Raw genomic sequence first — 12,462 nt, 5'->3', positions numbered from 1 at the left:
TGGTCATGGTGTCATTGATACAACGCTAAATTCTTTACTTTGTTTCACTTACTTTTCCTTGTTCTCTAATTCATTTTTGGCCTGAAAAAGAAACAGTAAGTTAGACTTGACAGGCTAGGAATACTGTCCTAAATTACGTATGTGCGATTCATAATGACAAGTGCAAGGTAATCGCAAGGGACCTTTTGGAATCAGGGTTAATACGGCTTTGGGCCTGTCTCCTTAAGCCATCAAATAAGGTCTTACAAAATGTCCTCGCATTTTGTGTCTGTTTCAGGTATCTCATTGTACTTTTGGTGAGAAATAACTTCAGGATAAATGTCCTTTGCCACGCCTTATCAGTGCTCACTGAATTTCTTATTTAACAGTAAAAGTCTGAAAATTCCAAACAGCAAGGAGTTTTGTTGAAGTAACATTTGTTTCCTTCTTTCTCACCTGTTGTCGCCAAACGGCGAACTCCTCAGCCTGTCTTGGGCCCCGCCTAAATTAAAATAAAATAAATGATATCAATGTATCAATATATGCCGCCAGTAGAGTGTTCGCATCGTTAAAATTCCTTTTCAGTTTGTGCAGGAATGTTTAAAGTAACCGCGAAGTTGTGATAAAAATGTAATCAAGTCAATGGGTTGAAAGCATGAAAATATTGTTTTCACCTGTTAAGTTCATCTATTTCCACAGAAATTGACTGCGAAATAAAAGGAAAGAAACATTATTTACGAGAAGAATCCTTTTTTATTTATCATGGCCTCCTCCTAAGACTCAAAAGTCTTCACCGTCCTCCTTGGCAAAAGCGGTTCGTGGATCACGGACGGGCTTCCCGGTGATTTTAGGTTGGATAACAAAAGAATACCTTAGTAACAAGGCGATAATTGGTCTCCGGGTTGCCGTTGTGGCATTACAATGTATGTGCTTATTAGCAAGGGTTTTATATCAAGCAAAAGAAATTTATTAGCACCCAAAACTTTGTGCCGCCCTGTGCCAGCTACAGCAAGATCCCACTGTGGCTCGGCGCGGATTAATCACTATTTCGTCATTCGCTGTTTTAAATCTCATTAAAACTTGTCAAATAATTTACAGAAATCCGTCTACAATGGTAGCCACTAATTTAATTCATTTTCCCGGACATCACATTCCTAGAATCCCGTACCCATTCATTTGGTTTAGCTCTATCCAGCCAAAGCTATGCCCCATCTGAGCCTGGTTTCCAGTCTTCGCGGACGCGTTATGAAAAATGCTATTAAAGTTGACGTCACTGTTGGAACCCCAGCTCGCTTCCTGTATTGACAGCGTTAAGTTTTGGAAACTAGGTTTGACCTATCCACGAATGAACCGCATTTCCCCGACTCCTGGCGACGTGACAAAAACCAAAAGCTTTCATAGTTTTAATACCTTATCCATGTTCTCCATTTTGTTAAGTATTCCCTCAATCTCTCTACAAAGACAAGCACAACTATTTAGCCTACCTTAAATTTAACACAAAAAGATAGAAAAGAAGAGGATTTTAAGATTTCACCAATCTCTCGTTTACCTTTGCATCTGTTGTTTCATTTCCTGCGGGATGTAGAAAAAATTATAAAGTTTAAAATAATTATAAAGTCACGTAATAAAGATTTTATGCGGGCTTCTTTTTGATAGTTTTAGGTAACAAAAAAAAAATCCTCTTTTAAGGGTTCATAGTCTGGTTGGTTTTTTGATCAAAACAAGCTCCTCGGATTTTATAGTAGTTCCTGGTTTAAGTGACGAGAAAATAATATGAAAGGAAGTTATGTGTTTCGGTTAAATTGAAACTGAGTCTAAACAGTATTTCTTTAAAAATATCAATTTGGACAATATAAGGTGGTTTTCGGTTCAGTGTCATTAAAAAAAATAATCCCTCCAACCAATCATGACAAGCGCTAGCAACACAATGAACCAATCAGAACTCGAAACAACTACAAGAAACTGGCTTAAAGCGCGCTTTTGCTTCACTTAAAATAAGTTCGTTCGTGGAGCACGGTAAAGGAATATCATGGCATGTGTGACCAAATTTTCTCCAAAAATGCATTATGGTTATGGTTATATTTTGGGAATTACTCCTTTTTATTTGTTGTTGTTTTTGTTTACTTCTTTGCTTGTTTTTTTCTTTTTTCTTTTTTTTTTTGCTCTTCTTTCAATCTACGGAATTCAAAACTTATACTTTTCGCAGAAATACAGAAATGGTGTTTCTTTAGTTTGAGGTCTAGAAGCTGCCTTTACGCAGCGATTTATTCATCAGCTAGCGTAGCCAAAGCAAGGTACCTCCAATCTCCTGTTCTCTTCATCCAAGGCCGCAGTCTAAAACAAATGAAACAGAAAAGCACTTAAAACAGTGAAGGCGAAACTTTTGTTCTCCGAAGAACTTTAACCAGAACATTTACTGTCTGCTACACAAGGTGTAAAACCATTTTCTACCCCAATGTTTGTGTTTTGTTTAATTCGTCTCACCTGGTGTTCTCAACATCGCTGATCTTAACACATTTATACTTTTCTTTCTACGCGATATCTCAGTCTTAAGGTTTAGAACGATTGTGGTATCTCGTGTGGTCCGCAACCGTACAGTAAAATAATTACAATTAAAGGTCATGTAAGTTATATGTAAAAGGAGACTTACAAACTGGTCGTTCTCTTTTTGAAGCTCGCTGTTCACATCCAATTGTTCCCTAAAACAGAAAACAAATCAAGCTTATTCGTCTATAAACTTTAGGATCACTGGCAACCAAAGGAGCAGTATAGTAAGACCAATGCAATCGTTTGGTCAGATGAAAGCACATATTTAAAAAAAAAAACTCGTTTTTTCTTCTCTTCGCGTGCTTCTTGCACTTTGGAGATGAAATGAGATCAAACCAGTCATTCAGACAAGCAATCAATCAATCAATCGATCGATCAATCAATGAACTTAATAATAATAATAATAATAATAACAATAATAATAATAATTAATATTGTATGGCGCAAATTAGCATGTGCATATGATCAAATGCGCCTAACTAATTGTATATCTAAGAAATAAAAAAAAATAATTAAAAATAGTTATTTACCATTCTTACAATCCTTACATCGTATTGTAAGCAACTCTTAATAAAAATGTCTTCAATTTAGACTTAAAATCAATCAATCAATAAACAACCAATCAATCAATCAGCCATCCAACCAATCAATCAACCAACAAGCAACCTATCAATTAATCAATCAATCAAGCTACATAGCAATCAACCTATCAATCAATCAATCAATCAATCAATCAATCAATCAATAAGAACTTTCAATCAATCAATCAATCAGCCATTAAACCAATCAATCAACCAAGCAAGAAACCTATTGTGACATAAGATATGTATTTTTTTCTTGTGAAGAAATAGACTTTTTATTTATTTATTATTCAGTCAATCAATCAATCAATAAAAAAAATCAATCAATCAGTCATCCAACTAGTCAATCAACAACCAAGCAAAAACCTTTCAATCAATCAGTCAATCAATCAATAAGCCAGTTAAATAATATATCCATAGATAAGCATGGCAGTAAGTTGATAACTTAAATAAAAACCATTTCCCTCTTTACATTTTAATGTTGAACGGAAATATGATCTTTAGATAAGAGTTCAATCATCAAAGCCCCACATTCTCCAGCAAAACGCGATCATTTATTAACAGGCTTCTTGCATTTTAAGTTAACTTTCTGATTTTGGAGATGTGGGTCACGTGACTTCTCAGTGCAAGGAAGTTATTTCCGTTTTAGTTTGTATGAACCCACCTACTCTTAGCAGCTCTTTCCTTCACTTTTCATTTGTTTCAGTTTACTATACGGAAAAGAGGAAGAAAAATATTAGCATAACGTTTTAGGTAATCGCTATTACTCAGGCAATCTTAACGAAAAGATATGAAACGAGAGAAGCAAAATAGAATATAACCGATTCCCCAAATTGATACAAGTTTTTAATAGTATTTAATATACTATCCGCACGAATCCGTGTTTAAGAGTTCAACCTGAGGTCATTTCCCCATGCTCCTAACGAGCTTACCATTTCGTCTTTTCCATTTGAATATATTAACGAGCCATACTATTGCACGTCAAGTTTTGTATTCATCTATAAGTGGTGCAAATCGATATATAGAATTGCCCAGAGAATATAACTTGCTGTTCAATATATTTACCTCTCCATCTGCTGCCTCGTTTCCAGGACGGTCTGTTGATCGAGTAAAAAAGAAAATAAGAAAAAAAAGGAAGAAAAACTTTGAGGGTGGGAAGTACTGAATGAACGATTTTAGTGAGGTAGTGAAGGATCCATGTAGAGGGAGAACCGTTAACTTTGAAATTAACCTGCAAGAGAAGACGCTTTTTCTGGCAAAGACAAACACAAGGAACAACTTTACTTTGAAGCAGAGGAGAGCAAACAATTTACGACCGGGTGAAATAACTAAACATACCTGGAAACTTTCGTTCACTTCATCTAAAGAGGCCTTTCGCTTTTCCCTCCATGTTAAAACAACAACAAAACGATCAATAAACAATGTACCAATTTGCTTTAGAATTATTTTGAATTGACTATCTTTTAAAAAAAACCCTTTACAGAAGACGTCTCTTTATATTTAAGTTTTGGATCATATTTTTTGCAATACGTTGATATACTTTGTGCAAATGCCATTAATCTGATGATTAACCAGCACTTCGAGATATGGGATGTATGGGAACACGTTTCCAATGGTTAATATTGTGGATCAACATAATAACTAATCTGATCAACAACCATTTGGTTTATTCTCATAAGAACTTCATGAACTAAATTTGTTTCAAGAAAAGTTGAATATGAACCTTAAACTAAGAAAATATAACAGTACAGTTTAGCGTAAATGACATTATCAGGTACCTCTTGCTTCTTTTCTTCAATTTTTGGACCAAATTTTCAATATCCCTGCAGATAAACAGAAGTGCATACTTTAAGAAGGCGCTTTTTAATATTAAACTGACTATTTAAATAAACATTTCGCGAGGTTTGCAAAATTCGTTCTAGTTTTGCTACAATCATCCAAAAAAGTACGCTGAGTTAACGTGTAACACAAAGTAATAAAACTAACGAGAGAGCTTATAGTTCTGAGCAATAATGCCATGTATAAATAAAATAAATAACATGGAGTTAAGTTTATTTAAAAGTTATTTTTCAATGTTGCTGAAACTTTTAATATAATCTAAGTCACACAATATTTTCAATTTCTGATTCTTAACATCTAGAGCTAACAAAAATGATGATAAACGTACATACCTTTTACTTCATTCTTTTTCTGCAATAGAGAAAGGGGTTATTAGTTATATAATAAGTTCTGTCACTGATTGATGACAGTAACAAAATAATAATAATAATAATAATAATAATAATAATAATGAAGATGATGATGATAGCGATGACTTTGTGATCAAGTGATCAGCTCATGAACTTTCCTAGAAAGAAGCACAACGCGATACCATAGCACTTTAACATTTTTCATTGGAAAATAACCAACCATGACTGGTCTCCTCCCGTCATCTCTCTCCAACTCCTTCTTTATTGGAGAGAGACAATACCATTGAAAGACATATGCTTTACAAGTTCATTGTCGTTCTGCAATAACGTAGGACTTATTAGTGATGTAGTAAGTTCGGACAATTTCAAAACCTATATGGTATAACTTTGGAAAAAACACTTCCACTAGTAATGATAATGATAATGATGATGATGATGATGATGATGATGATTATGATTCGGTTTGGTCACGTGGTGATGGCTCCTTCTTAATTGGAGAAAGACAATACCATTGAAAGACATATGCTTTACAAGTTCATTGTCGTTCTGCAATAAAGTAGGACTTATTAGTGATGTAGTAAGTTCGGAGAATTTCAAAACCTATACGGTATAACTTTGAAAAAACACTTCCACCAGTAATGATAGTGATGATGATGATGATGATGATGATGATGATTCGGTTTGGTCACGTGGTGATGGCGGGTGACAATGACGATGATTAAGATGGCAATGGAATGATTTCAGGATAATCAGGATGATAATGACGATGACGACGATTAAATCTAAGACTGCCTGTAATGGTGATAGTCGTGATAAAAAGATGAACACTTTTGTATCATTTTAAATTAATGGCGAGTTTGCTTGTTGGAAAGGCAAAAGAAGGAAATTACCTTTTTGTGATGAATATTGTTGTCTTCAACTTTCAGCTCCTTAAGTGTCCTAGAAAGAAACACAAAGTAATACAATAACACTTTTATATTTTGTAAAGAAAAATAACACACCATAACTGATCTTGTCCTGTTATTTCTCTCTAAGTTATCAGCAGACATTATTTTAAGTTTTGTTGTATTATATCAGATAATACTCACTCGTGGAAGTCAGTGTTTCTTTCTTGTAGCTTTTATAAATCAGCCTGCTGACAGATGAAAGATGCAGTTATATACAAGTGACCCGAAAGAATGATGTCTTGAGTTTATTCGCGACACTTGTGAATTTACAAAAATTGAGCAGTTCCCAATTCGATCTTTCATCAACCCACATACATTGCTAACCCTCAACCCCCCCCCCCCCCCCTCCCCCTTCTTATACCCCCAACTTGAATCTTATACAATTTAGACGTAACGAACGTTATTCATTAGATTCAATGCATTTAGGGGTATTGCTTCAGGATCCTTAATTAAGATTTAAGTGTGCATTTGGAGACAGGGCTTGGAATACCCTGCCGGCAAACAGAAGTCAGACTGACTTTAACACCTTCAAAACCATGTTAAAGACCTATTAAAAAATTATTTTAGAGAGGCATTCAGTAGTATGTTATAGAGTTTAGTCAGTAGGCAAGCTTTTTCCTTTCTTTATAAGTATTTATAAGATGAATATATTGTAATACTGTTAGGGTTTCAATTCTTATATAGTCGTTATTTATTTATTGTTATTATTATTATTAGATTATTATGTATAATTTTATTGCTGTGATGCGCTTATGATCATATTTAAATGTAAAAAGCGCAATATAAGCAATAAACATTATTATTATTATTATTATTAATCTCTTGAATCCTTTAATTCTTCTCTATCCCTCAACCCTTGTCTCACTGTCTCTTTTCCTTTTAGCTCTCAACCGTTATCTCCATTACTTCTTCTCATACGATTTTTAATCTCCTGTTCCTTTCTTTGTTTCTCACCCCATTATCTCCCATAACCTTGTCCCCCTTCCCACATGACTCCCCACTATAATACCCCAATCCCGTTTTCGTATCCCTGATTCCCAGTCCCTGTATTTCATTGCATCCCCCATGAACGTACACCAATTTATGCATCTTTTCCCCTGTACACACAATATCCCAAGGTTCCCCTTGTTTTAGCCTCATGTTTCCTCTTTTATCCCTGTTCCGGCATCTATTCCCCAGTTCCATGGTTTTGTATATCTTATTTTGACTTCTTTCGGTTTCCCCGTAGATCATCGTCTGCCCTTCCCATGTGCCTTTCTTTATCCCTCTATTCTTCCTCATCTTCCTGTTCACACCCTTGTCTGTTAGTTGTTCCCCTGCTTTTATTGTTCTCACCGTTCTCCCTCCTTTTTTTTTTTTACCCATTTTCCATCTCCTAATTTTATCATTTCCCCCATTTTACCCAGTTCACATCATTCTACCAGCCCCCATTGTTTGTGTATTTTTTTTAGAGAAAAAACAAGATTCTCATTTCTCTAAATTACAAACCTGGGCCTTCTCTTTTATGGCCTGAATTTTTTTCTTGGCTTCAGTCAACCGTTAGTATTGCATGCTGGAACGAATTAATGAAATAAGGTTATGTAATGGCGGTTACTTCCTAATCTGCCCATCGACTAAGCGCAAACACTCCATGGGAAAATAATTCTTTTTCCTCATAATATTTACTAAAAGCTCTTGACTAGAGAAAGATCCGAGCCTTTGAAAATACTTACATTCGAGCATTGCCACAAATCTTCATAAATCGGCCGATTTTCGTCCATTCGCTAATTTCGAAATCCTTTCTCATATTTGTCCAAATCGGCTCGATCAATCAGTAGGTATAAAATAATCTATACTTATTGGAAAGCTGAGATTTGTCTTGTGTGCCTCCAAAACACCTCGTCGCCTGCTCTTAGTATTTTGCAATTTAAACGGTTGGAGGAGGCAAATAGGCGAGTTGCAATTGGCACCTGCTACACTGTTCTAATTCAGCAACCTTCAGCTTAACTTTAAGTGACTCTGAACGACCCTATCACCTCTTCTAAGAGACCTTAACACTACAAACGCTTAGCGAAGAAAAAGAGGCGGTTTGCTGTTGGCTCTATGTGGTCTGTCCCATGGATATATAAACATCGCACTGTATTTTATCGCTTACTCTGTTTCCCTGGTGACCATTTTCAAGTACTCTTCCTTGGACTTAAGTTTCTCTTTTAACTTCTAGATCAAAAAGGGCAAAAAAGAAGAAAAATGAGCGAACGAATCAATGAACGAACGAAGGAATAACAAGGCTATCGGCGATTTCATGAAAAACAAAGTATACTTTTTGTCCTACGTGTTCTGTGTTAGCTTTCGCTTTGCAACAATTATTTCTTTAATAAATGGCTTAAAAGGACGGAAATCTGCACTTGGCACTCAGTAGTTGTCTTCTAAATTTTACACAGAATCATGAACATGTCTTGTCTAATTAAGTAGATATTAAGTTTTTATCATTCCAGTATCGTTAGAATCTCAGCAGATCGCTCTCAAACTTGTCATGAGATACCCGCCTCTCTTGGAGCAGTTCAGCCTTATATTTTCTTATGACATTTAATTCTCCTTCAAACATTTCAAATAGAGTTTCCCTCAGCATTACAGGCATTGTTTTTACTTGTTAGCTCTCTCTTTAAAATCAAAATGTACTTATTTCATTTTGTTGCTGATGACAATTTAAAAATTTAAAATCAGAAAGAAAATGAAGTAAGAACATTTTATTTTCATTTACAAGAAATTTTCTTCGAAATGAAGTAGAACTTTTGTCCACATCTCTCATTTTTCCATTTAATATATCACAGTGTATTACTTCATTTCAGTTGCTGATGACAATTTATTATATAAACAACAGTGAAATACCAGGTGAGCTTTCGCGCGAAAACGTGATATCTTCACACATGAAGATAACACGTTATTTTCACACGTGAAAATAACACCGTTACTATGGTTACATAATAAATCGCGCCTTTCGCAGCGAAAATGAAATGGTTTGGTATTTCATTGGTGTTTAAATAATGAATAGAATATTACATGGCCGCTTAGAGAAATATTTTTCAACACTCGAAGAGAAATTTCGTATCTCCGCGCGGCCATGTAATATCCTCTATTTAATTTCTTCTTCGTTTCGAAGAAATTTTAATCGAAGAGAAGAAGAATTTTTTTGTCTGCATTTCTTATTTTTCTACAGTCGGACCTCTTTTAAGCGGCCACCCTGGGGACTTTGAAAACTGGCCGCTTAATTGAGGTTGGCCGTTGAATAGAGGTATCGAATACAGCACTAAAAAAATAATAATTCGGGACTTTGGAAAGTGGCCCCTTAATGGAGGGTGGCCGCTTAAAAGGTGGCCGCTTAATAGAGGTCCGACTGTATTTAATATATCATAATGTACTTACCTTATTATCATGTTCCTGACGATTCAACTTTTTTTCCATCTCGAAGAAATTATTCCTTCGATCTAAAATAATAACAGATTTTATTGCTTTTAGATTCACATGACGGACTCTTCCAATTTTTCTTCCCTATACTAAGTAAACGAAAGCGATTTAAGTCAATTAATATCGGTCGGCCACATACAACATCTTTTCTGGAATTTCCTCCAAAATGGCAATACTGGCATGCTGCTCTCAACCCCCCACCCCCCACCTTTCCAAATTTTTGTCACTACAAATCGATTTTTAATGATTTTGAAAACTAAAATGTAGACAACTGTTCACGATTGAGTGAAACGTTGGACTTATTTGCGCGACAAGCTGTCATCAGTTGTTATGAAACACAATCATTTGAAAAACTTAGATTGTTCTTAGAAACAAGGAGTCAAGAAGCCACAGATCAACTCAGTGTCGATGACAAGCTGAATTGTCAACGGGAATTGGAAAAGTAAGCGAGTCTGTAAAAATGAAAAGCATTTAGAAGTTATTTTGTGGCTGTTTATTGGGTGATTATTAATATTATTAATATTATTATTATTATTATTATTATTATTATTATTATTTTTTTTTTTTATTTTATTTTTTTTTTTTGGCTTTAGTAAGATTGGGCGCTTTTAAAACCTTATTGAGTTCGAAACCTCCAAGTTAATCTTCCCATATCACTTAGGAAGATTTACTCCAAGTTTTAGAAATAACCAATGAAATGACTTTATATTTATTTATTTAACTTAAAAGTTCGGGTGTTACCAGAAAACACCTAACACGCTAGCTTTTTGTTGACAATGGTACACAATGTTCGGGCGCTATAGCATGCGTACAACTTAGTTGCACGGGTCAGATTACCAAGCAAAAATTTCAGAACAATTTTAGACAACAATGTTAAAATATGTTACGTTTATAAGAGCCTGTTACAGTTTAATGAAACCTTAAAGTCAAATCGATTCAAAAACTACTTTCACAGAAGGAAAGAAGTGCCAAGATAGGTTGTTTGTAAGCCTTGGATATCAGCGCGTGCAAAGTTGAAAGATTTGAGAGGTAGTGAGAAAATGGCTGACTCGACAAGACGCAACTTGCATTGGGCCATTTTCATTGACCAGGCAGATTTGAGAACATGATCGATTTTAGCAGATGTTTGCTCTGAAGACAAACATCTGGGAACGAGATTAATGTTTTATTCACGGCGTTTCTTTCGTCAACATTTTCCGAAAACAACATCACTCCTGGGTGCCCTGTTGCCCAACATTTCAACTCCATGGGTCACAGTATAGTTTCAGATATCCGGGTGCGGGGTATGCAGTTATCCAATGGGACAAACCTCCAGCGCAAGCAGTATGATATTAGGATGATTTTTCAACTGCTAACTGTTCAGCCGGATGAACTTAGCATCAATTTTAGCTTTACTTGAATTGTAACTTTTAATGCATGCGCGCGCTACTAGTCATATGCGCGCGTGTCTCTGGTTTAGTATTTCAACGGTTTTCTCCACACTGAAGAAGGTTTATACCCGAACTGTCTCTTTTTTTTTTTTAACCCATTCCTAATACTTTTTGATATTATTATTATTATAACAATCCTATAAAATAACATTTTCCGAACATTCCAAGAAAATCTCCTTTATGACGTCAATTAAATGACATTTGGAATTCGATGCGCGCATTCTTGGAATGAGGTAATAAAATGATTTTTTTAATCTCTAGCGTAACCATAGCAGGCGTAAAAAATAAACAATTAAATACAACTAAAAAGTGTTTGCATCTTTTCGTAAATGCGTAACACTCCATAAAATATATCGTTTAAAGTTCTTAAATCGATCTTTCTTTAAAAACACATGGAAGTTATGTGATGTATTGAATTGGAATCAAAAACGAATTTTGCAGCGGTGTATAGTTTTCCTGTGTTTATCACAAAATAACTCCTGAACACATTGCGTCCCTACTGTATTTAAAATTCTCAGTTATTACCTTAGGATCAATGGCTTCGGAAATGTTATGTTCGGCAAATGAAGGTTGGCGAACATTGCAGCGAAAAGTGCAGGAGCGAAGTTCATTTTTCTCCGGCAGGATTCGAAAACGCTTACGGGAAGTCTGTGTCGAGCAAAACCGCCAAGTCAAAGCGAAAATATAAGAGCCTTTAACTTATGACTTCTTAAGGCGTGCTTACTAACCTGATGGACGGCCAGAGGCCATTTTTTTAGCTTTTCGCTTCTCTCTTTTTTGATAGTCGCTTTTTCAAACGTTTTCCGAAAACTCCGAGTAAATTTACCTTTATGACGTAGCATAATTATAAATGCGCGCGCCCAGTGCTAGTGCGCAATAGCGTTCTTTTTGGTCAGCAGCTATTTGACTGAAGAAACAGAGCATTTCCAAGATGAAACAATTGTATTAATGTTCACGTCAACATATTTCAACATAAGCTCCGGGAAAATTACATTTCAACTAAATAAAGTTTGTTTAAGCTCTCTTATATCAAGTGAAATTACACCCAGAGTGCAGCAGTGATGTGGTTTTCCCCGTCATTTCTACCTTTTTGTTTATTTGGTAAATAAAGTCTTTCAAAATAATCTAGTCAAGTGAGGATTGTTGAGACACACAGCCAAGCGTTTTATTTGAATTCCAAGATAAGACTAAGATTATAGCGCCCGAGTATTCCATTCGAAAAGAGCACACAAAATGAAGGCGTGTTACGGAGAGTTTCTATTTTACAAGCGTTTATTACGCAACGCATGCCGAGTAAACAGGGCGAGAACGCTCATAGAACGAAGCATATACATTGTGTGTGTGT

General features: G+C 35.4%; 1 protein-coding gene and 1 long non-coding RNA gene across 2 annotated transcripts in view; both read right to left on the bottom strand.

Annotated features, from left to right (window-relative positions):
- LOC146464243 (uncharacterized) overlaps positions 1 to 11,943 on the bottom strand; it is a 36,580-nt gene extending 24,637 nt beyond the window's left edge. Inside the window, exons 1-2 of the mRNA XM_085129958.1 lie at positions 11,846 to 11,943; positions 9,646 to 9,707 (exon numbers count right to left, since the gene is read on the bottom strand). Of these exons, the coding sequence (XP_084986084.1) occupies positions 9,646 to 9,707; positions 11,846 to 11,867 (84 nt within the window). The 5' untranslated portion in view covers positions 11,868 to 11,943. The remainder of the gene's footprint in view (positions 1 to 9,645; positions 9,708 to 11,845) is intronic.
- LOC146464244 (uncharacterized) lies at positions 1,140 to 4,494 on the bottom strand. Its single transcript, XR_014868535.1, has 4 exons — positions 4,446 to 4,494; positions 4,173 to 4,204; positions 2,630 to 2,678; positions 1,140 to 1,551 (listed from the first exon to the last, which is right to left on the bottom strand). It is a non-coding gene; the product is annotated as an uncharacterized LOC146464244 (long non-coding RNA).
- Positions 11,944 to 12,462: the final 519 nt, after the last annotated feature.

The sequence above is a fragment of the Pavona decussata genome, unplaced genomic scaffold, assembly GCF_977016875.1.
Source record: "Pavona decussata unplaced genomic scaffold, jaPavDecu1.1 SCAFFOLD_166, whole genome shotgun sequence".
Classification (NCBI taxonomy): Eukaryota; Metazoa; Cnidaria; class Anthozoa; order Scleractinia; family Agariciidae; genus Pavona; species Pavona decussata.
Note: the sequence above shows the minus strand (reverse complement) of the source record. Positions and strands in the feature narration are given on the sequence as shown.